Source organism: Coloeus monedula, assembly GCF_965178545.1.
Source record: "Coloeus monedula genome assembly, chromosome: 38".
Taxonomy (NCBI): domain Eukaryota; kingdom Metazoa; phylum Chordata; class Aves; order Passeriformes; family Corvidae; genus Coloeus; species Coloeus monedula.
Window position 1 is genome coordinate 1,126,089 of NC_138818.1, and position 25,434 is coordinate 1,151,522.

Sequence of the window (25,434 nt, forward strand, 5' to 3'; positions counted from 1 at the left end):
AGAAGGGCCGTTCCAGGGGTGTCCAGCCCTGTCCTCCAGCACCTGAGCCCTGGAGCGATTCCCTGCGGCTCGGGAGGGGCGGATCCGCACTGGGGGGTCCCCAAAGCCCCTGCCCATCCCTGGGGGCTCATGGGGGGTTCCCCCCACCCAGCAGCCGGTGCTGCGGCGGCCGTGGGGCAGCGACGGGTGGGAAGGGGAGTCCGGCGTGGGAGCGGGGGAGGAGTGGAAGGACGAGAAGGGAGAGAGAAGCAGGAGGAGCAGGAACAGGAGGGGAAGGAAGAGGAGGAGCCCGAACAGGAAGAAGAAGAGGAGAATCGGAGGCATCCGCTGCCGCTCGCTGAGTCCACAGCGCTCCTCGGCCCGACTGCATCGCATCCCCCCGCATTCCGCAGGTGACCGGGGAGGGGAAGTTCGCCCCAAATCTATCGCGGGATCTCCGGGAGGATTTTTTCTGGGGAGGTGTTTGGAGCTCGCAGATTTCGGAATCGAGTCGCAAATCTATTTCGGTGTCCCTGGGAAGGTATTTTTTGATCTTGCAGGAGTCCAAAGCTGAGCCGTAAATGCCCCTTGGGGGGATTTTGAGGGGCCCGCTTGGCGATCGCCCGGTACTGTTGGGCGGGACATGGGTTTTGGGAATCCCCGGGAGAGCCGGGGGGTGAAACACGGGAGCCCCCCGTTAACAGACCTGGGGGACCCCCGGCAGCCTGGAGGGGTGGGGGAGCCTGGAGATGAGTGGGGTTCGGGCCCCCTGACCCTGAAAGTGTTGGCGGGGAGAGGGGGAAGCCCCGAGTACTTGGAGGGGGGGGGAGATGCTGAGGAGGGGGACCATAGGACCCCTAGGAGCCGAAGCAGAGTCAGGGGAGGATGACCCCTGAGACCCCCGAAATGCCCCCAGCATCCCTAAGCAGGATTTGGGAGAGGTTATCCTCAGGACCCACAGGCCCCCCAGCAGCCCTGAGAAGAGGGACCCCCATAACCCCAAAGTAAGGACACTGGAAACAGGGAACTCCTGTGAGAGTTATTTTGGACTCCTTGATTTCTGGAGGTTTTTGTGGACACCAGACCCACGGTGACTTCTAGAGATGGACTTGGACAGTGGAACCCTCAAAGCCAACACTTTCACATCTTGTTTTCCCCCCCAAACCAGGATTTCCCATTCCCAAACCTTGGCCGGTTGGAGGAAGAGGCTGCAAGGAAGAGGAAGATGCCCCAGGACCCCCAGGCAGGTGAGGAGGAAGTCAGTGCCCCTTTCCCCCTCTCTCCTGCTCCATCTCCCAGCCCAGCATCGCCCCCGGCTGCAGGACAACCCCGCTGCCGACGCCGTCCTGCCGGGGACGGACTGGGGGGATCTCCTTCCCCTTCCCTGTGGCACGGAGGCAAATCCCATCCTCTCCTTGTCCTTCCTCCCCCAGACAAGGAGCTGAGCACGGAGCCCAGGGAGGACAAATCCCCGTGGCAGAACCTGGTGGAAGAGGCCATTTTGAGCGGCTCCACGGCGCAGGAATCCAACAGGGAGGAAAAGCCCCAGAGATCCTGCAGGAGGAGGGGCTGCAAACACAGCCCAGAGTGCTCTGAGGAGGGAAGACCCACCCTGTTCCAGGAAGGCAGCTGGAGATCCAGCCAGAGCTCGGAGCTGGGGGTCCATGAGCAGCTTCATGATGGGGAGAAGCCCTACAAATGCTTGGAATGTGCAAGGAGTTTCAGCAAGAGATCCCGCCTGGTCCGCCACCAGACAATCCACACAGGGGAACGGCCCTATGAGTGTGGGGAATGTGGAAAGGGCTTCAGAGACACCTCCGACCTGATCCGCCACCAGACAGTCCACACCGGGGATCGGCCCTACGAGTGTGGGGAATGCGGGAGGGGCTTCAGCATCAGCTCCCACCTGATCACCCACCAGAGGATCCACACTGGGGAACGGCCCTACGGGTGTGGAGAATGTGGGAAGAGCTTCAGCCTGAGCTCCAGTTTGAAACGCCACCAGAGGATCCACACTGGTGAACGGCCCTATGAGTGTGGGGAATGTGGGAGGGGCTTCAGGAAGAGCTACCACCTGATCCGCCACCAGATGATCCACACTGGAGTACGACCCTACAAGTGCGGGGAATGTGGGAAGAGCTTCCGTGACAGCTCTGGCCTGATCATGCACCAGACAGTCCACACTGGGGAATGCCCCTACAGGTGTTCAGAATGTGGGAAGAGCTTCAGCCAGAGATACAGCCTGACCTCCCACCAGAAGATCCACACCAGGGAGAGGCCCTAAGAGTGTCCCAAATGTGGGAAGAGCTTTTCACAGAGCTGTCACTTGACCCAACACCAACAGAGCCACCAGTAAGGGAAGCCCTGTGAGTCCCCTGAGTGCAGGAAGATCTTTGTGCACTGCTCCAACTCCATCCCCCTTTGGAGGACCCCTGTTAGATGATGCACAGTGACCCCCCTTGGGCAGAGAGTTGGTGATCCATGCTCCTGGTGATCCGTGTTGGGATCATCCTGGCTGGTGGTCTCCACATCTGCCTGGCTCCCTGTGGGCACCTGGATGCAGCAGGACAAAAATCCACTGGGATGCAGACTGATGTCAGGAATTCGTTGGGGACAGCATTTTTTTTTTTACTTTTGACCCCAAAAACTCTTACCTTTTGCATCCAATAATTTCTTCTGGTGGCATCAAGGAATACTGGATGGTCTTGGAGGTCTTTTTCAGCCTAAATCATTCCATAATTCTAATTCTCTCTGGCCCACAGGCATCTTCCACAGCCAAACCGTGATGGACTGGGGCAAAAAGCAAGATTTTGGAGACAATGGAGTGGAAAACTCTCTAAAAAAGGTTCTTTCCACCCACTCAAGCACATGGATACTCAGCCAGCATGGACACGTAAATCCTTTTATTTTAGCCTTGATTTTGTTTTCATTCTTCTTCATCCCTTCACCCAACATTGGGGTAAAAATAAAGACATTGAACTAACACATGGATGGGTACATGGAAGGGGACGTGGGGGACACAGACATGGATGAGAACATTGTGGGACATGGGTGGGGACATGGTGGGGACAGGGACATGGTCATGGGTGCGGACATGGCTGTGGATGGGGATATTGAGCGTGGGGGGTCACAGACATAGATGGTGACGTGGGGGTATATGGCCATGGATGAGGACGTGGGGGACGTAGCCATGGATGGTGACAAGTGGCCTAGGGGACAAGTCCATGGGTTGACATATCCATGCCATGAGGTGTCCCATGACCAAGGACAACACATCCCCACCACCACCATGATGACACTGTCCCCTTCATGCTACCATTTATTCCCCTCTCCTCCCCTGGATGTGACACCCACCTCGCGGGGTGTCCCCATGTCCTGGTGACCCGTGTCCCTCAGGCCACTCCCGGCAGTGGCTCCAGCAGCAGCCAAAGCCCATTTTCGGCACGCAGGATCAGCTCGGGCTTGCGGCGCGGGGGTGGCCTCGCTGTGTCCTTCCGCAGCACGAACCGGGACAGCGTCAGTGCCACCACCACCTTCATCTCAGCCATGGCAAAGCTCTGCCCGATGCAGTTCCTGCCACCACATCTCCACTGTCACCCCACTGTGAACCCAACCAGGAACGAGGGTGGCACTTCGGGACACTCCTGTCCCCGCCCCACCACGTACCTGGGGCCGGCAGAGAAGGGGATGAAGGACGACGGGGACCGTCCCTTGCTGTTCTCTGGGCTGAACCTCAGGGGGTTGAACACCTGGGGTGACAGCGTCACGCTGAGGGGACACAGCTGTCACCACTGTGGTGACAGGGACGCCTCGTAGGGTGGCCTTACCTCAGGCTCGGGCCAGAGGTCTGGGTTGTGGTGGGTCCCGTAGATGCTCATCAGGCAGGTGACCCCTGGTGTGATGGGAATGGCCACTTTAGGGACAGCAGATGAGGGTGGGTGGTGACATTAGGGACACCCTGGCCATGTCATACCCTTGGGGATGATGCGGCCATCACGCAGGGGGATGTCCTCGGTGCAGCGCCGGGACACAGCAGTGACAGGAGGGTGCAGCCGCAGACTTTCCTTGATGCACATGGTGGTGAAGGGCAGCTGGGACAGGTCCTCCCTAGGGACAAGTGGGGGTGGCACCATGTCCCCGAGCCACGTGGCCGGAGGTGGCCTTGGGGACATCTCACCATTCAATGTCCGCAGTGTCCCGGCCAGCCAGGAGCTCCTGGACCTCCTGGCGGCACCGCTCCTGGTGCTCAGGGTGGCCAGCCAGGTTGTAGAATAGCCACGCCAGGCCACTGGCTGTGGTGTCGTGGCCTGTGGCGACATTGGATGAGCGAGGGGACACCAGAGTGGCTCGTCCCCAATGGCACCTGGGAGCTCGTGCTCACCCTCAAACATGAAGGTGTCAGCCTCGGCCGCGATGTCCTCATCGGACAGGGTATGGCCGTTCTCGTCCTGGAGGAGTGAGATGAGCCATGGGCCACCTGGGACCACCAGTCTATGACCAAATCCCATCCATGGCCACCACTGTTCACCCATGGCCACCACCATCCCACTGGCCCCCACCTTTCTGGTCAGTGCTGCCCATGGCCACCACTGTTTTCCCCCCTTGGCCACCAGTATATGCCCAAACCCCCCCATGTCCACCACTGTTTTCCCCCCTTGGCCACCAGTATATGCCCAAACCCCCCCATGTCCACCAGCATCCCACTGGTCTATGGCAAACATTTCCATGGCCACTGCCACCCTCTTGACCACCTCCATGCCCCCATAGCCACCACCCCTGACCCCCCCGCCCCACCTTGGTGAGCAGCAGGAGGTCGATGAAGTCCATGCTGCGTCCCCGGTGGCCATCCAGCCAGGCCTGGTGGCCCAGGCAGGCGAGGGCACGGCGCCGGCGCTGCACCACATCAGCAGTGAAGGCGTGGACAGTGGCGCAGGCGCGGGCAAAGTGCTGACCATCAGAGGAGAGGCTGTAGAGCCACCACGGGTGGAGAAGTGGCTGGAGCTGGCGTCGGACCACCAATGAGCTCAGCTCCAGGATGGCCTGGATGTACTCACTGGGCTGCCTGCAGGAACCGGGGACAGTGGGGGGACACTGTGGCCACCAGGATGGCCAACAGGGAGGATGGCAGGGCCATTGTGGCCACCGGAATGGCCAGTGGGGACAATGGTGGGAGCAGGATGGCCAATAGGGACAATGGAGGGGCCACCATGGCCTCCAGGAGGGCCAACGGGGACTATGGTGGGGCCACCGTGGTCACCAGGATGGTCAACAGGGACAATGGTGGGGTCACCACAGCCACCAGGATGGTCAGGTGGGACAGGTGACACTCACTCCTGGCAGTGGCTCTCATGGCTGAAGATGCACTTCTGGAGTGTGTCCAGGGTGAGGAGGCTCAGGGGCTGCAGCACCTCCAACCCCACCGGCCCCCCGCCAGCTGCCACTGCTGCCACCCTCCACTTGGCCTGCGGGGATGGACTGCATCAGGGAGGGAACAGGGAGGGGACAGGGACAGGGTCAGGGACAAGGGATGGGGACCGGGGGGGCCATTGGGGGTGGGACAGGGGGCAGAGTTGGAATGGGGGTGTGGGACAGGGATGGGGTGATGAGCGAGGGGTGGGGTTGGGGTTTGGGGGCAGGTTTGGGTTTGGGGTATGGGACAGTACAGGATTTGGGGAACAGGACAAGACAGGGTGCAGGACAGGACTCAGGGTGCAGCAGTGGGTACAGGACAGAGTTTTGGGTGCAGGACTCAGGGTTTGGGATGCACGTCAGAGTTCAGGGTGCAGGTCAGGACTTGGGGTTGAGGTCAGGATTTGGGGTGCAGCACTCATGATTTGGGGTGCAGGTCAGGATTTGGGGTGCGAATGAGGACTCATGCGCATCTTGGATCTCTCACAAGCAGCACGCGAGTGCTCTGGTTGAAGATTCCCAGGTAATTCCGAAGCACATCCCCGTGGAAGGCGGGCGTCAGGAGTCGCCGGTGTCGCGCCCAGCGCTGCCCGCAGCTCAGCAGCAGCCCCTCCCCTGGGGGGGACACCGGGGTCCGCCAGGGGCACCCAGGGGGGTTGTCCCTGTCCCCTGCTGCCCCTGACCCCTGTGACACATCCAGATCCATCCTGCGGGCACCCAGGGGGTCTGTCCCGTCCCCCACTGCCCCTGTTACACACCCGGATCCATCTGGGGAGGCACTCAGGGGTGCTGTCCCCTGTGACATCTCCATTCGGGGGGCACCCAGGGGTGGTGTCCCCACCCCAACCCCCCCCCACTCACCCAGCCAGGGCTTGAGGAAGCTGTAGAAAAGTTCGTCCTTGGGAGCCACGAAGGCTGTGGGGGACAGAGACAGGGTGGGCAGGGGTTCACTGGGGTGGCATCAGGTCTCCTGGGTGGGGACACTGGGGGTGGGGCCCCCCTGTCTGCACCCATAACCCTCAGGTGGGGACCCTGGGGTGGGCACCCTCTCCCAGCACCCATGGCCACTACAGGATGGGGGTTGGGAGGCAACCAGAGGCTGGACATGGTGACACCTTTGGGTGGTCTTGGAGAACCTCAAGGACAGATTGGTGGCCACTATGGGGTGGCATTTGGCCTGGCCATGGTGACACCTCTGAGGACCTGTGGGTGGCCCTGGGGACCCATTGGATGTCCCATGTCCTACCTGAGGCACTGAGGAGTGGCCGGAGGGTGCTGGGGTGGAAGAGGCGCAGGACAGGCAGCCAGGGAAGTCCCCACCAGAGGCAGCCGTGACGGTACTGGGCCACCAAGGCATCCACCTGCTGTAGGCCTTGCTCTGTACTCTGCCCCTGGGGACAGCAGCGGACATGTGTGTCATCGGGGGCACAGACAGGCTTGGGGACACATGTGTCCTCAGGACATTGCCAGCCCTGGGGACATGTGTGTCAGCCTCCTCTGTCCCCTCACAGGTGCCACTACCCCATCCTCACTGTCTCTTTGCCAGTGCCACCACCCTGTCCTCACTGTCCCCCCAAGTGCCACCACTCCATTCCTCCTGTCCCCTTGCAGGTGCCACCACCCCGTCCTCACTGTCCCCCCAAGTGCTACCACTCCATTCCTCCTGTCCCCTTGCAGGTGCCACCACTCCAGGTGCCACCGGCCGTGCCCTTACCATGCCGGTGTGTCCCAGCAACCAATTGCGCCAGGGTGGGATGGGGAACTTGTTCAGCTGGCGACAAGTGGCCCGGAATCGGGTGACAGCCACCAGCGCATCCCAGAGCCACCGCAGCAGCAGGGCCACCACGAAGGTGCCCAGGGCCACCGCGCCCAGGGAACCTAGCGCCGCGGCCACCGCCATGGAACCGCTCCTGGGCACAGGCTGGGGACAGGGCAAGGGTCGGGCGCGGGCGGTGTCGCCCGCGGGGTCACGTGGCCCCGCGCTGGGTGTCACCGGATGCCTCCAGGTGGCTTTTGTCGCAATGCGCGTCCTGGTGGCAGCGTCCCCTGACACGTCCTGGTGGCATCGTGTCCCCTCCCCTCCGTGTGTCCCCGTCTCCCTGTGTGTGTCCCTGTCCCCACTTGTGTCCCCGTCCCCCTTCCGTCTCCCACTCTGTGTGTCCCTGTCCCCCACCCGTGTGTCCCTGTCCCTCTCCACGTGTCCCCTGTCCACTGCCGTGTGTCCCTGTCCCCCCCGAGTGTCCCTGTCCCCATCTTCCCCGTGTGACCCTGTCCGCTTCTGTGTGTCCCTGTCCCTCCCCGTATGTCCCCTGCCCCCCGCCCCCGCCGTGTCCCGCAGGGTGTCTCCACGTCCCGCAGGATGTTGCCGTGGCTGTTCCTTGCGCGGAGCATCTGTGCCCGTCCCGGAACACGTAGGGACATGCCACGGCACCCCGTGACACCTTTTGACCTCTGGTTTTGTCTCTGTTCTTTTCTCCTTGGTTTGGGTCCTTTCCACCTCTTTTGGGTCCTTTAACTCTATTTTGGGTACTTTCCCTTCTTCTAGTCCTTTCCCCAGTTTTAGGTGCATTGTTCAGATTTTGGGTCCTTTCCCTTAATTTTGGGTGCCCTCCCCCTGCTTTGATGCATTTTTGGGTGTCTTTCCCCCCTCAACCCCCTCCCCACCCTTCTCCTCACACACCCTCACCCCCTGCCCACCCTTTTTCCCCCAGGTGTCCCCACGGATGTCCCCCACACCACATGGACTCCATAGGTGACATCATGGATGTCCTCGAGTCTCCAGCCCTGGGGCAGCTCCCCCGTCACCACCACGGCACTGGGGCAGGTGCTGGGGGTCTGGAGCACCCTGGAGTGCCAGGCCGTGCTGGGCAAGCACCCCCAGGACCTACCCAGCTCTCCCGGGCAGTGGCAGCTCCTGACCGAGCTCCTCTGCCGTGACCCCGCGACACTGGACACTCAACGGCTCCACGGTGGCCCTCAGTTCCCCTCCTCGCCAGCATCGAGATGGGGCTGAGATCTGGAGGATTTGGGTGGCCTCTCCCCAGCCTTAATCCCCTGCTGATCCTCTCTTCACTGTCACCACCGCCGAGGCTTTGGGGACATCTCTCCTGGTGACAACAATAGGATCATGCTGGGACCCAGCGGCTGCTGGGATGACATGGGGAACTGCCAAAATTACATCTTGCAGGGCCTCCCATCCCCTGTCCCCGATGCTGTGGCCACCATGGATGGGGTGGTCCTGGGGGTGTGACTGGCCCGGGAGCCCCTCCTGCTGGCCAAGCTGCTCTGAGGCTACTGCAGGACCAGCAATGGCTTGGAAATGAGGAGATTCCCCAGCACTTACTGGAACCAGGATTTCAGGGCGCTGGTGGGGCCAGGAGAGCTGGAGAAGGAGGAGACAAAAGGAGGTTTTGGCGGTGCTATGGGTGCTGTCACCCACCTGGCATCTCCTGAGGGATGTGAAGACACAGCAAGTGGTGACCGTGGCTCGTTGGGTGTCTCGGGAGTTCAGCGAGCACTACGTGGGTATGGGCAGGGGATGTCACCCCCTAAACAGGGTTGTCACCACACAAATGGGGGCTGTCACTGCACAAATGGGGTGGGAGGGTGTGGGAGGGGACCCCAGGTGGGTGGGGTGGGGTCACTCTGGTGGGCAGGCACTGAGAGATGAGGGCAGGGACAGGTGGCTTGGTGTGGTGGGACATCTTCGGGTCCCCTGGATGGCCACCACCATGCTGCCTGGGTGAACACCACTGTGTCCCCTTGATGACCTCCACCACATCCTCCGTATGGCCACCACTCTGTCCCCCCGATGGCCACCACTCTCCCCTGGGTGATGGTCCCTGGGTGGCCACCACCATGTCTCCATTGCCAATACTGCTGTGTCCCCTGGACATTGGCCACCTCATGTCCTGGCCAGAGGACACCCTGAGCAGCCCCTCTCCGACCCCTCAGTAACTCCCAGGAGGACCCTCCCACATCCAGGCTGAAGGTCCCTCAGGTGTCCCCACGTGTCCCAAAGGACCCATTGAGCCCCTTGTCCCCACGTGGACTCTGCCATGTCCCCAAGGGCTCATGGGACACATGGAGCCCCTTGCCCCTGCAGAGTGCCTGAGCATCGTGCCCCGCTGCATGTGGGGGCCCGTCTGTGCTGGGGCACCCTGTAATTGCTGCAGCTCCTGCTGGGCTCCATGTTCCTCCACCACACCCTGGAGCCGACACGGCCATGCCAGAGCTTCTGCCCCGTGCCTGTGCCACGAGGGACAGGCAGAGCTGTCACCAGGACACCCGCACCTGGGACAACATTGGCTGCAGGTCATTGTCACCCCTCAAGGGAGCTGTCATTGTACCCTTGTGGGCCCTGTCACCCCCTGAGAGACCCGTCGCCTCCCAAGGTCCCCATCACCCCCTGCAGTCACTGTGACCCCCTGTGGTCCCTGTCACCCACTGTGGTCCCCATCACTGTCCCCTTGTAGTCCCCACCATTGTCCCCCCGCTGTCCCTATCACTGTCCCACTGTGGTCTCTGTCACCCTCTGTGGTCCCTTTCACCCCCCATGGTCCCCCTGTAGTCCCTACCATTGTCCTCCCCATGATCCCCACCATTGTCCCCATCAGGTCCTTGCAGCTTCGTGGTGGGCTCAGACGGATACCTGTACGAGGGTCGGGGGTGGCGCTGGGTCGGTGCCCACACCAAGGACTACAGTACCAAAGGCTTGGGCATTGGCATCATCTGGGACTTCTCGGCCACCCTGCTGGACCCCGACACCCTGGCCCTGGTGCAGGATGAGCTCCTGCCCTGTGTTGTCCACTCTGACCTCGTCTGGCCAGACTTCACCCCATGTGCCCACCGCCAGCTCAGCCATGCCAACTGCCCTGGCAACGCCCTCTTCCAGGAGATCCAGAGCTGGCCCAGCTTCCAGGGCTTGGGGTGGGTGTCCCAGTGGGGTTGGTGGGAGGGGGTTTGGAGTGATGATGCTGGGACTGACTGCCCTGTGCCATGCTCCATGGTCATGTCCCGTGCCATGTCCTGTGTCCTGTGCCATGTCCTATGCCCTGTGTCCTGTGCCACGCTCCACAGTCATGTCCCATGTCCCTGTGCTCTCTAGCCATGCCCTGTGTCCTGTGTCATGTCCCGTGTCCTGTGCCATGCTCCAAGGTCATGTCCCAACCCACGGCATGCCCTGTATCCTGTGCCATGTCCCACGCCACACTGCACACCATGCCCCACGCCGTGCCCCAAGCCATGCATGGCTGCCTCGTTCTGTCACCGTCACCATCCCTGTCACTGTCCCCATCACTGCTTCCTTCCTGCTGCTGCATTGGCCAATCCCCAGGTTAAAACCTTCAGCTTCCTTCGGGGCCAGCATGGCATTGCCCAGCCCTGGACCTTGCTGGTGGTTGCCCAAGGTGTCCCCCAGGGTGGGGGGTGACACTGGCACACAGCTGGCACACACCTGGTATCAGTGTGGCAGTGGGGCTGGCACCTACCTGGGACCGGGGTGGGGACTGTCCTGGATCAGTTCTTGGCATTGTGGCACCAGGCCTGGGAACTGGGACTGGGGCTGGGGAGTGGGGCTGGACACTGAGGCTGGGTTGTGGGCAGTGGGACTGGCCACCAGTATTGAGCACCGACACTGGGGACTGGACAGCTGGACTGAACAATGGGGACGGGCACTGAGGCTGGATGCTGGCACTTGGCACTGGCACTGGATATCAGCACCAGGCACTGGGACTGGACACTGGGAATGGACACTGGGACTGGGCACCAATACTGGGCAGTGAGGCTGGACACTGCGGCTGGGCATCGGCATTGGGCACTGGCACTGGGTGCTGGGGCTGGACACTGGCACTGGGCACCAGCACTGGGTGCTGAACCAGGAGCAGGATAAGCCCCTCGGCCCCTTCTCCTTTGTCCCCCTGAGCCCCCCCTTTGCCTACCCAAAGCTTGGCTGCACCAGATCCTGGCAGGATTTGGCACGTTTGGGGGATGTTTCCCACGGGATGAGGGGTGGTCTGGGAGTACTGGGTGTGCTGACTCTGGTCCCCCCCAGACCCAGATGAGAGGACCCCCTGGGGGGCTGCCAGAAGCCCTAAAATGAGACCTCCCCAACCTCCCAGTCCAGCAACGCCAAGGTGGGCACCCCCCACCCCTGATCCCACCCCCCCCAAGGGTGCTGGCCCCAGGGCTGACATGGAGCTGTCCCTGGCCCCTCCTCCAGGTGCTCTTGTGGAAGAGGCTCCTCCAGGAGAGGAAAAGTTACAGCGGCACCAAAGCTCACAGAATCACAGATTTAACTGGGTTGTAAAAGACCTTTGAGATCAAGTCCAACCTATGACCTAACACCACCTTATCAACTAAACCATGGCACTGAGTGCCACATCCAGTCTTTTTTTATACACTGCCAGGACCGGTGACTCTACCACCCCCCTGGGCAGCCCATTCCAGTGCCCAATCACTCTTTCAGTGAAGAATTTTTTCCTAATGTCCAGCTTAAACTTCCCCTGGCACAGCTTGTGTCCTCTCGTTCTGTCAGTGGTTGCCTGGGAGAACCAGCCCTACCTGACTACAACCTCCTTTCCAGGAGCTGTAGAGAGTGAACCAGTTGAGACAGCAGTGATGGTCCTGATGGCAAGAGTTGCAGGACAGCATGGTGAAAGGGGTCCCAGTGACACTCTTGTCCCCACACAGTCCCTGTTTGGGGGCCCCAGTGACACTACTGTCCCTGCAGGGTCTCCACCAGAGCCATTTGGGGGGGGTGGGGGGTGCTGGGGCAGTCCTGGTGACACTCCTGGTGACACTCCTGTCCCTGCAGGGTCCCCACCTGAGCAGTTTGGGGGGTTCCAGTGACACTGTTGTGTTTGCAGGGTACTTCCAAATGTAGCCAACGGGAGAGTTCCCAGCTCACAGGGGCCCCACTCACAGGGACTTTGCTGCTCACCGCTGCTGCGGCCCAGCACAGCTCCAGGGGGCTCCTTTGGCACCCTGGGCTGGCCTTTAGTCACAACAAGGTTTCATCCTGGCCCCACTTGCGATCGGCAGCTTTCTCTGCTCACAGGCCCTCCATGCTGACATCCCATGTCATCCTGGGGCTCTTTCATCTTCCAAAGACATCTGAGGGCAGGGCCACTCACAGTGACTCCGTGGCAAAACCAGAGGTGTCTCTAGGTGCTAAGGAGCCCTTTTGGCACTGGCACTCCCCGGGGTTCCATGGGGACATCCCAGGGCTCTCTATGTTCCTAAGGAACAGGCAGGGGAAGGGCAATCCCAGGGCCTCCAGGGTAACATCCCAGCAATCTCCACACTGCTAAGGAGCCACGATGTCACAGGAACTCACAGGCCATCTACACTGACATTCCAGAGGGCTCCCTGCTGCTGGAGAGCAGTGATGTCACAGGCACTCACACTTGGCCCCTGGAGACATTCCAGGAGGTTCCATCTTGCCAAACAGCTGGGATGTCACAGGCACTCACAGGGGCTCCACAGGGACATCCCAGGGGTCTCAAAGGCTGCAAAAGAACCATGAGGACTCGTGCTGCCATGGGGGCCCCATGGGGACATCCTGGGGTCACCATGCTGCTAAAGAGATGGGATGGCACAGGCACTTTAACATCACTTAAAGAATCATGGGAAAGCTATCAGGAGAGAAAGATTTCATATCAAAGCCACAGCAGGACAAGGTTCCTTGCCAAGCTTCACTCTACTCCTGACACGACGGTTAAGGCACAGCGAGGAAAAGCAACAAACAAAATCCAGAGTCAGTCAATCCAAAATGAAATACCATGAAAATCATCTGTGCATGTGTGTGAGTGTGTGCATGTCTTTGTAAAGATGATCTAAAGAGTAAGGATAAAAAGAACATGGCCTAAAGGCTCAGCAGCACTTCACTTAAGTAAAAGGTAGCAACATTTAAACTTATAAGTTAAACTTAACCATTTAGCAATGGAATAACACTGAAAAGCTTTTAGACTCAACCATACTTCAACTTAAACAACACTTAACTGAGAACTGAACTCAAACCCGACACCTCAGAACAGGACCCATACAGGATTCACCATACCTCTATAGTAACTTTACTTACAAGCATAACTTACTTACAGTTCTAAAGCACTTAAAGATCCAGGAGAGCAGCCCCTCTCCCACGTTCCAGAGAGGACATGCACACCTGCACGCAGTGTTTACCATTCAGGCACAAACAAAGTTTCCAAGGCTGTTAAAATTAAAAAAAAGCAGGAACACGTTAGACAGCACCAGTTGCTGGGAGTGCACGTTGTTTTTGATAAGCTCAAGAGTAGCTCAGCCAAGCTGCAGTTTGTCAAGGCCAAGGCCTAACCAGCATTTCTCAGATCATGGGGAGGCTGAAAAATGGGAGGGAAGGGGAATGCACCACCACAAGCCATGAGATCACACCTGATCACAGACCCTCTGTGCTGACATCCCATGTCATCACAGGGCTCTTAATCCTCCAAAGACTTCTGAGGTCACGGGCATTGACAGGGGCTCCGTGGGGACAACAGAGGGGTCTCTACGTGCCATGGAGCCCATTTGGCTCAGACACGCACTGAAACAAAGGGTTCCAGAAAGACCTCCCGGTGCTCTCCATGCTTCTAAAGAACACCAAGGTCATGGGCAATCCCAGAGGCTCCACGGGGACATCCCAGGGGTCTCCCATCTACCAAACCAGACTGAGCTCACAGGCTGTGACAGGATGTCAGTTGTGACATCAGTGGTGTCTCTAGGCTGCTGAGGAGCCCTGATGTCACAGGATCTCACAGGGGCTCCACGGGGACATTCTAGGGGTCTGCAGGCTGAAAAAGAGGTCTCTTGTCACAGACAGTCACAGAGGTGCCAGTGTGACATCCCACTGGTCTCTGCTCAGAGGAACACTGAGGTCACCAGCAATCCCAGGGGCTCCATGGGGAGATCCCAGGGCTCTCAGGCTGCTCAAGAGCTCTGATGTCACCAGCAGTGACACAAGCTCCTTGGGGATCTCCATCGCTGCTGCAGTGGCAGCTTCAGACAAAGGCTCCTAGAGCAGCACGGCCACCGAGTCACAAGGGGCACAGAGGGACCCCTGGCTTTCTCAGCTCCTTCTCACAGACAGGAGCCTGGCTGGGGCGGCTGCATCCAAGCCCGGCCTCACACTGTCACTGGTTTCAGTAACTCTGTCCAGCAGGACTTGAACATGGCAAAACAGATCAATGTATAGAAAACAAATTATTCAGTAGGAGAAATGATTTGACACAAAGGACTCGATCGCAATTATTGACTACACAGGAGAAAATCCAAACCTGCTCCTGGCAGTGTACAGTAGAGCACAATAGAGTGCACTCTATTAAAGCAGTAGGGAAGCAGTCATCTTTCAGCAAGCAAAGAGAAACAGTTATGAAGTAGAGCTCGATGTAACTCCCCACACCAACACTCGTGGCAGCTCTCTTTCTCTTCACCTCCAGCAGTAGCCTTGGTGGGCGTCACTGCCAGGAAGGAACCTCCACATACTCCAAGGAGGAAGATTTTAGAAGAACCTACCCTAGCAAAGAGGACTGCACTTTTACAGTCTAAAGGGATTGACTGGCTGGCAGAGGCCTTCAGGGCACTTTAGCAGCTTCTCTGCAAATGTTTTGCCTCACTATCAGCACCTTCGCTCCGCCTGCGCCGCCACGGCCCCGCTGCCCCAGAGCCCACACGGCCCCCACACACAGCCCGGCCGGCGGGGATCGCGTCGGGGCGGCCGAGCCCGGCCCCAAGCCACCGGCCCCGGCGCGAGTTCCCCCGCCCGCCGCGAGAGCGCAGGGCCGGGCGCCCTTGGCCGGCTTTCGGCTTTGGTTCCGCGAGGTGAGAGGAGGTAATTTTGTGTTTCTGTTGCGGGGTGGTTTATTTTTCGGCGCGGGAGGCGGAGGTGCGGGTATGGGGAGGGGTCTTAGAGGGGAGCGTGGTAGTTGGTTGTTTCCCTTTTGCACCAGCCCAGGCCGCTTTTCCTTCTGCATTTCTTTCCTTCCTTCTGTTTTCCCCTCGCTCCCCGCGCCGCCTCGCAGGGCCCGCGCGCGGCCCAGGCCGCCCCGCCCTCCCCGCTCAGGCTCGGCGGTGGCGCGGAGCAGCACGGGAAAGGCTTTTCCCGCCGCCGCCCGGGGTCCCAGGCGCGGCTGGCGGCGGCGGCGGCCGGGAGAGGAGGAGGCTGCGCGGGGGCAGCGGGCGCGTTGGGCGAGCAGGGGAAGCCGGGCACGGGTGAGGCTGGGCACGGGCTGCGGGTGGTGGCGGGGGGCTGCGCGGCGTCTCTTTGCGAAAAGATTTCTGGCTGGGTCGCTTGGAGTCTTTTGGTTTTACGGCGTTTTTCCCACGGTCCCCCGCTTCTTCTTCATCCCGCGGCGGGGGCGAGCAGGAGCGCAGCGGGGCGACGGAGCGATGCAGAAATGAAGGCGGGAGGCGGGGCAGGGGCACGGCGGGTTTAGAGACCCGGGCCCCGGGCTTAGAGAGCTCACGCTGCTGCCTGTCCGGGGGCGGGGCGGGAGGCAGGAACTCCGGCGGCTCCTAAAGACTCCCTCCTTCTCTCCCCGGGAGCAGCGCGGAGTGGTGAGGCGCAGGAGAGGGGTGGTGGCGGTGGTGGCGGTGACAGAGAGAGGAGGGAGATTAAAGAGCCTTGGGATGTCACCATGGAGTGCCTGTGACTGCTCCTGACCTGTCTTTAGCAGCCCAGAGTCTTCTAGGATGTGACCGTGGAGCGTCTGTCACTGTCAGGGCTCCTTAGAAGGCCCAGAGAGCCCTGCGATGTCACCATGGAAGCCGTGTGAGTGCAGGTGAGCTCAGGGCTCTTTAAAAACCTGGCTCCCTTTGGAATGTGAGGATGGAAGCCTTGGGAGGGCCTTTGACCTGACTGCTCTTCAGCAGTTTAGAGAAACCTGGCATGTCCCCATGGAGCCGTTGTCACTGCCGGTGACGTCAGAGCTCTTTAGCAGCCTAGAGACACGTGGGATGTCAGTACAAAGCTGCTGTCATTGCCTGTGACCTCAGTGTTCTTTAGGAGCACTGGGATGTCACAATGGAACACTTCTGGGTGTCTGTGAGGAAGAACCTTTTTAGCAGCCTGGAGACACCTGGGGGGATGTCCCTATGGAGTCCCTGTAACAGCGTGTGACCTCATGGCTCTTTTGCAGCCTTCGACACCCTCAGAATGTCACCGTAGAGCCGCTGTGAGTGCCTGTGACATTACAGCTTTTCAGCAGCATGGAGACACCTAGGATGTCACTGTGGAACCCCTGTGAGAGCCTGTGACATCACATCTGCTCAGCAGCCTGGAGACACCTGTTACGTTGCCATTGAGACCCTGTGACAGCGTGTGAAGTCAGTGCAGTTTGGCAGATGGGAGACTCCTGGGATGTCGCCATGGAACCCCTGGGATTGCCTGTGACCTCAGTGTTCTTTAGGAGCATAGAGACCACTGGGATGTCACCACAGAACCTCAGTGAGTGCCTGTGCCAAATGGGCTCCTGAGCACCTAGAGACTGTAGTGTTCTCACCATGCAGCCACTGTGACTGTCCGTGACCTCTCAAGTCTGTGGAAGATTTAAGAGCCCTGGCATGTCACCATGGAGGCCCTGTGACCTCACTTCTCTTTAGCAGCCCAGAGAGACTTGAGATGTCAGCGTGGGTGCCTGTCTGTGATCTCTCTACTTTTGAGCAGGCTGGAGACAACTCTGATGTCACCATGGGCTGGTGGTTCAGGGAGGTAAGGGTGGGGGGAGGAACATGTGCTAGGGCTCACTGGGACCTGCTCAGGCACTGAGTCGGCAGGGACCACAGCGGTACCCAGGCCTGGGAAACACTCCTGTCTCCCACTGGCCAAGTCTGGTCACAGGAAGCAGGTGTGCCCTCCACTGGGATGAGATGCCACATCTCCCCACTGGAACAGGGGACCAGGTGTACCCCGTGTCCCCAGCATGCCAAGTGTGGTCACGGAAGGCCAGGTCTCCCCACTGGGGTCTCAGACACGGTCTGCCTGCTGCCGGCATGGGGAGCCTTCCCTCCTCTACCTTGGAGGCCAGGTGTGCTCACCAGAACAATCAGAGTAGTGGTATTTCACCGATGGCTGGGACACCAGTGGGCGGGTCACCCAACACTGCCAAGTGTGCACCACGCCTCCCACTTATTCCACACCTCTCATGTCTCGTCGGAGCGCCAGAGCAGAGTCAAGCTCAACAGGGTCTTCTTTCCGTGTTGCTTCTGCCAAGCCTGTTCCCTTGGCTGTGGTTTCTCTGGATAGTAAGTAGGGACAGTGGGAATCTCATTGATCCATTCATTCACATCACTAATTAGATGATGAGGCATTTGGCTATTTACTGAGCATTTATTTTCATATATGTTCCTTTTCTGGGTTAAGTATAAGTGGCCCATCCACCATGGTCCAAATCAGTAGAATTTTGTCTCAAAAGTGGGTGAAACACAATGCTACATCCTTGGAAGAATTGTGTCATTCCCACTGTCCTTATGTACCATCAGGATTTAACTTTTTTTTTTTTAATTAGCATAAGCAATAACGACTCTATGCAACCGAGCCAGTCTTGCTTGCAAAGATATGAACAATATCAGCGGAGGTGAGGAGTGCTCTGGAGGCCAGGGCCCAGGCAGTCTTCTCCCGCCTTGTTTTGGAGAGACCCAGGGCCTCTAGGAGCTCATTTGTTCCATAGAACCACTTGTGCCACTCTCCAGCGGGAAAGCCCCCAAACTTGATATCTCCTGCATTGGTGAGTTCCTGAATGTGTTCATGAAGATGTTGATATTTTCTCACTTTTCCAGTTGCAGCTTCCTGTAAAGATGCTTCAGTGCGTTCACATTTGATTGTCACCTCCATCACCAATGCCTGTTTTTCTCTTACAAAGATCAGGTCTGGTTTGTACATTTTGCCGTTGTCATCCCTCACATGTGGCTCTTGTAACACTGTCCAATCCTCCTTTGTAGCTTTGTTGATCAACATGTCACAGATGTAGTTGTGTCTTTTAATCCTGCCATTTTGTGTTACTGCACAGTTTCTGATGATGTGGGAGCACGTTTCATTTTCAGCCTTGCAGTGCCTGCAGCTTTTGGCACACTGATCTTGTCTTCCTCTTGCCAGGAAGGAACTCTCTTGTGGTGTAGACAATTGGCTCTCAGCTGCAATGCTGTTATTACTTTTCTGTCAGGTATGCCTCTGTATCTAAAGATCCAGAAATTGCTGATGTTACCCTCCTCAAAGTTTGTAACACTAGGGCCCTGGGATACCAGCTGTTTCCCTTTAGTAAATTCCTGTTTCCTCCGGTTACATGGTCGCAGATACTGAGTTTTCGGAGTAGCTACTTCCCATTCTGATGTTGTGTCATCACCTGCACCATCCAGCAGTTCTGTCTTAGGTTTAGGCTCCCATATGGACAGGATCTTTTCTTTATCTCCTCCAGCTGTTATCCATAATTTCCTGTAGATTTGATCGGAGCATTCTTCTTTCAGGAACAATCTTAAGGCATCATCCGACAATTGGGCAAGTCGACGTAATCTTTGGGCCCGTATACTTGGATTGAGGCCCATCAGTTTGGTGATACCCAAACCTCCATCCTTCATGCTGGAGTACAGGACGGCATCATGTGTGCATGGTGTGAAGTGTAGCCATTCCTTGACAGTCGATTGAATTTGTAGGTCAGGGGATTCAAGGAGCCCTGCTTTGCATCCTTGTGGTCTGCCAAGTATATTAGTGTAGGGATGGTGTCTATTTGTTTGGAATGTCCATTTTCTGAACAGGTTTTAATGTGATGATAGGTATGGATGTTCTCATACATATTGCTCACCAGTCTGGTGACATGGGGGTCCGCTTCCCTGTGCTGCAGACCATGTAGAATGTGCTGGTGGCTCACGGTGTCAAAAGCCTTAGCAATGCCCATGAATACGACACCCAGCGGTCTGTATTCTCTTTTGGCAGATGGAATTATTGTTCGTAGGAGTTTCCAGTTTTCAGAGGATTCCGCTGCTCTTATAAAGCCACTTTGCCTTGGGTTGAGGGAGCATGCCTTAGTCAACCTTGCTCTCATTATTCTGGAGAACAGTCTTAACGAGATGGAATCGATTGTGATGGGTCTCCAGTTATCAGTGTCCTTTAAACAATCCGGTTTGGCTGACTTTGGTATTAACACAGTCCTGCATCCCCTCACCATGTCTGGGATTTTTATCTGATGTTAACCAAAGGTTGACTATCTCCATGGTCTGGGAGAACTTGGGGTACATCTCCTTGAGGTCCCTTAGGGTAATCCCATCTGGACCAGGAGCCGAATTTTTGCTAATTTCCTGCACATTCTTCTCAATTTCTTTAGCCATAATAAAGTCCCTGAAAGCGCTGTTGTCAGCTTTAATTTGGAAGTTCCCAAGGCTCTTGAACTTGCCAGGTGTTTCCCATCTGGCTTTAAATGCTGAATAAATTTCTTGGGGTGGCATGTCACAGGACAAACATTCAACATCATCCAGAGTAATCTTGGCTAATTTCCCCCTATCTAGATGGAACAGGCGCTGGAAGTGCAGGTAATTACCTCTCTTGATTGCTCCCTGACAGATCTTCTTGAGTTTCTTTCCTGGGTCTTCCTTTTGTTCTTATCTTGGGTTGATGTTCTTCTCTGGCTTATCATATGGAGGCATCCCGAAGCAGTCCTGCCCTGACTCATTGACCAGTGATGTCATCTCGTGGCCATGAAGTAACTGCTGGAATGCCTGTGGGAAGGTGTTGAGTTTCCCAGCTGAAAGCCATTCACCCAGAGTTCTCTGCTAATGGGCCTGCAGCTGCCCCTCCCTCTGCTGGTTGATGTTCCCCAGCTGTTCCTCCTCATTATCTGGGTGATGACTCATCCCAGGTTCTGTTCCCATGCCCACAGCTGGTTCCTGGGGCAGCAATCTCCTTTTGTCACTGATTTGCTTTGCTGTCTTGGATGGAATGTGTTTGGCTAAGAGTTTATTGATGTTCTTGTTTTGCCAAAACTGAGCCTCTAACCTTAGCAGCAGATGTTCTTCCTCCTTGGTTCAACACCTTTTGTGAGCTCCTCGGGCAGAGGTCTCATTCGGGTGGGAAGCAACAATCCTTTCCTGATTTCTGACAATCGGGTGTGCCAATCTTTTGTGTTGTCCCAGGCCAATTTCTGTTTTGAAGTCACGGCTGCAAACCTCACAGATCCACTGGCCTGCTGGAGCTGTTTCAGCTGTTGCCCTGCATTTAGGAAAACGACTAGCAGTAGTTACTGATAGTTACTGTTTTCCCTCCCTCATGTAGCACATTGAAACCGAATCCTCCTTTTCCTGTGGGCTCCTTTCAGGTGTTTAATTAAGCCCAACACATGGTCCACCCGGGTTCCACAGCATGGACATGGTGGATTTTTGTCGGGAATCATCACTGTTGGAATGTCCTCCGGTGTCCGATTCACGCTGTTCCCTGGGACGGGTGGGGATTTTGCTGGCGTGTTGTTCTCTGGCTCGGGAGGTGATGTTTCTGATGTGCTTTCTGTCTTTTCCTCGCTGCTTTTTTCCCCATTGTTAAGTACAAACAACTTGCTGGTCTTCAGGAGACAGCTGTCTTCTCTCGCACTCAGATGAGGTGTAAGACGTTTGTACACCTCTGGCAGCCTGTTCAAACCCTCCCAACTTGTGGAAAAATGAACACATTCATTCGTTTCAGACACTCCCTAGTTACAAAACTCCAACACCACCAGTTCATTTTCATTTTCCACCAAATCTTGGGGGGCAGATGGTAAATTTGCAGACAACAGGTCTCCTTCAGTGTTAGACAAGGGGTCTAGTTTTAAATTGCTAGGCCCCAGTCTACCCAGTCAGAAGGGCTGGTCGGGGTGCTGGTCAATACCTGGAATAAGCGTATCGATGGCCCCATTTTACGGATCCGGAATTTTAGTTTGTAGCAAATTAAGGAGAGGAAGTATTAGATTGGTGGTGGACCCCCAACCACTTGCTGATCTTTGGCCAGCACAAACCCGTGGGCTAGGTTTTGGGTAAAAAGCTCCACAGCTCTTACCTTAAATTTGTTTCACTGATTTTGGGGCTATTGTTGGCTGATGATTCCAACAATAACTTGCTGGGGCAGAGGTCAGGTTCATTACCCTTCGCAGCGTTTTCAGTGGGACCACAAGGAGGTGCGACCTCTGCAGCGATGCCCAGTTTGTAACTACGCCCTCATACACAACGTCCTTTGCATTGGTAAGTTCTCATACCTCTTTCTCCAGGTGTTTGTACTTGTTCACTTGCTCAGGAGTGGCTTCTTCCGGCGATGTTTTGGCTGATTCCTACTGCACTGTCACATCCACGACAAATGCCTGGGCGACCTTTGCCAGTACCAGATTAGGTTTATATAACTCTTTGTTGTTATCGCTTATATGCGGTTTCTGAAACACTACCCCGTCCTTCTTCTTCGCCTCTTCAGACAGCACCTCGCCGATGTAACTGTGCCTCTTAATCCTAGCATCCTGTGTAACTGGGCAGTCGCCAATGATGTGGGTGCAAGTTTCATTGTCCGCCTTGCAGTGTCTGCTTGCCTTGAGGTATTGGTCCTGTCTACCCCTGGCTAAAAATTCTCTCATGGGGTAGACATTCTCTCTCAGCTGTAATGCTGAAAGGAGCTTCCTGTGAGGTATGCGTCTATTATTTTGCAGCCAATTATTGCTAATTTTATCTCCTTCAAAATTTGTGATTCCGCAGTCCTGGGACAATAACTTAGTCCATTTATTGAATTCAATTTTTTTGCCAATTGCATGGTTTAGGAAATTGGCTTTTTAAAGACGGTGCTTCCCACTCCAAAGTTATGTCTGCACTATACAAGCCAATTGGTTCAGTCACCGTTTTGGTCTCCCAAATTGACAGTATCTTTTCTCTGTCTCCTCCATCTTGAGTCCACAGTTTCTTATACGCTTGTTCCATTTGATCTTAACTCCAGGAACACCTTCATGGTTTCTTACTAAACATATGTCAGGAAAATTAATCCACAAACACCAGAGGTTTATGTCCAAAAAGGAGATAAAGGAGTCCTGTTACTTTATTTGAATAAAGAGAGAGGTCATGGGCATTTCCCATGGGTCTCTCAGACTGATAGAGGACGCAGCCTCCTTTTTATCCTAATTTTCCAGCCACATTTCCCTCTCTCTTTCCCCATTGGCTGAGGTACTTGAGAGGTACAGACCTCCCGAATCACCTAATACAGACCCCATTCTAATGTATACCCCCCCTTTTCTTTTCCTTGTGTCTCTGTTCTTTTTCTCTAAATCCAGGGATTTAGCACAGCCTTGGGTGAGTAACAGTTTGTGTCAATCAGTGGAATTCCTATGGAATTTATGGTTCCTCCCATCTCTCAATATCTGGCTTTATCCACCAGCAGACCCACAGTTTGTTTGTAGAGATAAATCCCTCCCATTCCTTTCACATATATGATTATACGTTTCTTTTCTGGGTTAAGTATAGGTGGCCCATCCACCTGGTCCAGATCGTTAAATTTATCCCAAATACGGGCAGTGGGCGACACAGGACAATTGGCAGAATTGTATTGTTCTCATGTGTCCTACGCACTGTCCAGCAATGCCATTCAGCCGTATTTATGTTCCATGTTCCATCAACAGAAACGATTGAGCTTTGCTCGCAAACATATGAACGATGTCAGTGGAAGAGAGGAGCGCTGTGGATGCCAGGGCCCAGGCAGTCTTCTCTTGCCTCTTCTTAGAGAAACCTAGGGCCAGTAGCAACTCAGAGTTTTTCTCGTACCACTTTCCTTGCGCTCCTACAGGAAAGCCCATGAATTCAATGTCTGCTGCATTTTTAAGATCTTGAACTTGTCTGTGAAGTTGCTAATATTTCTTGACCTTCTCACTGGCAGCATCTTTCAAGGATGAGTTGGAGTGCTGGTATTTGACCATCATGTCCAGCACGAATGCCTCTCCTTTAAAAAAGATCAGATCTGGCTTGTATAACTCGTTGTTCTCATCTCTGATACGCTGCTCGTGGAATACAGTCCAATTCTTCTTTTTAGCCTCGCAGCTAAGCATCTCACAGATGGAATTGTGTCTTTTAATCCTGACCTCTTGAGGTATTGGACAATTCCCAATAATATGGGCTGGTGTTTCATTACCAGTGCCACAATGTCTACAGGTTTTCACACATTCATTTTGCCTACCCCTGGCCAGGAACCCTCAAATGGGGAAGGCATTGGCTCTCAGTTGTAGCGCAGTTATCAATTTTCTGTGAGGTATTCCTCTCTACCTTGCTATCCACCAATTACTGATATTACCATTTTCAAAGTTCTCAATACCGTGGCCTTGGAATAACAGTTGCTTCCACTTACTGTATTCATGTTTCTGTCAGTTACAAGGTCTTGGGCAGTGGTTCTTTGGAACGGCAACCTCCCGTTCAGATGCATCTTCACCCTCAGCAGGGATACCTTCTGGTAATGGAATAGGCTTCCAAATTGGTGGGATATTCTCTTTAGCTCTTTATGTCTATGCAATCTCCGTGCTTGTATACTTGGAAGAAGCGCCACCAACTTGAAGAAACCCAGACCACCATCTTTACAATCCGAGTACAAGATAGCATCACAGATGTTTGGTGCAAGATGAAGGTATTCCTTGACAAAAGATTGAATTAACAAGTCAGGGGATTCCAGGAGCCCAACTTTTACTTTGGTGTGGTGGGCAAGGTGTACCAATCTCTGGATACTAGTAAGTTTTCAGTATCTTGATTTTCTGAAGAGGCTTTAGTGGTGTGTCAGCAATCCGACAGAGCTAATTTCTGGTGTTTTGGATAAACCTGTATCTGCTATACCAGTCCAGGGATCAATCTGTAAACCAAGATATTTCTCAGAGTGGCCAAGGTCAATCATATTAAGGGGGATGCTATTTATCATCCATACTGGACAGTCATTGATGGTATAAGGAGAGTCTTTAGTTGGCTTGGTGTAAAAGCCATGACACTTCTCCCCCTGTGTCTTGAGACCAGTTAGATGGCAAAAGGTCTCTAGGATCTTGATGTTCGTACACATACCTTCCCAGGAGTCATTCAATAACACTAAATTATCAGCGAAGGCCATGGGGGTATCTTTGAAACTTCCTTGACAGTTGCCTTCACCAAGATTCTCCAATTTACATAATAGAGGGCCAAGCACCAGGTTGAATAATAAGGGTGACATTGGATCGCCCTGTTTGACACTTAAAAGGATTTGTCTTTTCCTTTTTGGTGTCGATGTCCGTAAAATTTTGCCAACAAGATGTTTAACGTGGGGGTCAACCCCTCTCTGCATCAGACTCATGATAATATGCTGATGATATACGGTGTCAAAAGCTTTCACAATGTCCACGAAAACAATCCCAAACTCTTTGTGCTCCTTTTTTGCATGTTTGACAGTAAGTTGTAACAACTTCAGATTCTCAGAACATCCTGCTGCATGTATAAATCCCCTTTGTCTGGGGTTTATGGGACATGCTTTGGTCAATCTTGCTGTTAAAGTCCTGGAGAATAACCTAAACACCATAGAAGCAATGGTGGTAGGCCTCCAGTTATTGATGTCATTAAGCCTATCCATATCGATAGACTTGGGGGTCAAGATTGACCAGCATTCATTCAGGGCAGCAGGAAGAGTTCTGGTTACGAGCCATAAATTGAAGATCTCCATCAATAGGGAATACCTGGGATGAATTTTGACAAGACGGCCCAACGTAATCCCGTGTGGCCCCGGAGCAGAGTTCCTCCTCATCTCTTTGATATTCTTTTCCACTTCTTTCTCAATAATCAGGGCTTTACAAGTGGTGTTATCTGCTTCCTTCTGTGAAGGGAAGGATTCAAGGCCCATGAATAATGGAGCCATAGCAGTCCCTCTATCAGCAATTTGGGAGATGGGGGATGTTCTCCTCTCCCCACATTAGGACCATTAGCCATCTATATCAGGTTGAACAGCTTTAGAGGGAACTTTTAGAAGACATCTTTTATCACATACCTGCTTGGCCATTTTAGATGGAATATGCTCTGCAGTTAAGTTATTGATGTTACCATCATACTTTATCA

General features: G+C 55.2%; 2 protein-coding genes and 1 long non-coding RNA gene across 3 annotated transcripts; 2 read left to right on the forward strand and 1 right to left on the reverse strand.

The window, feature by feature from the left end:
* Positions 1-231: 231 nt before the first annotated feature.
* LOC309584239 (uncharacterized protein) lies at positions 232-2,962 on the forward strand. Its single transcript, XM_082300199.1, has 3 exons — positions 232-392; positions 1,148-1,226; positions 1,413-2,962. The coding sequence occupies exons 2-3, from the start codon at positions 1,205-1,207 to the stop codon at positions 2,261-2,263; spliced, it is 873 nt and encodes a 290-aa protein (XP_082156325.1). The 5' UTR covers positions 232-392; positions 1,148-1,204; the 3' UTR covers positions 2,264-2,962.
* A 409-nt stretch (positions 2,963-3,371) lies between these two features.
* LOC309584267 (cytochrome P450 4F3-like) lies at positions 3,372-7,288 on the reverse strand (the record flags this gene model as incomplete). The annotated part of the gene is made up of 12 exons (XM_082300219.1): positions 3,372-3,552; positions 3,646-3,728; positions 3,807-3,871; positions 3,953-4,086; positions 4,157-4,286; positions 4,361-4,427; positions 4,774-5,041; positions 5,311-5,441; positions 5,876-6,003; positions 6,250-6,303; positions 6,635-6,779; positions 7,103-7,288. 12 exons carry the CDS (start codon positions 7,286-7,288, stop codon positions 3,372-3,374), a joined length of 1,572 nt encoding a protein of 523 aa, XP_082156345.1.
* An 8,213-nt stretch (positions 7,289-15,501) lies between these two features.
* Positions 15,502-21,722, forward strand: LOC309584235. Its single transcript, XR_014227209.1, has 3 exons — positions 15,502-15,612; positions 16,074-16,181; positions 16,539-21,722. It is a non-coding gene; the product is annotated as an uncharacterized lncRNA (long non-coding RNA).
* Positions 21,723-25,434: the final 3,712 nt, after the last annotated feature.

Bases quoted from the DNA above. Each gene is read 5' to 3' on its own strand.
- LOC309584239 (XM_082300199.1), top strand. From the start codon at position 1,205: ATGCCCCAGGACCCCCAGGCAG. The intron at 1,227-1,412 runs GTGAGGAGGAAG...TTCCTCCCCCAG, and splicing joins GCCCCAGGACCCCCAGGCAG to ACAAGGAGCTGAGCACGGAG.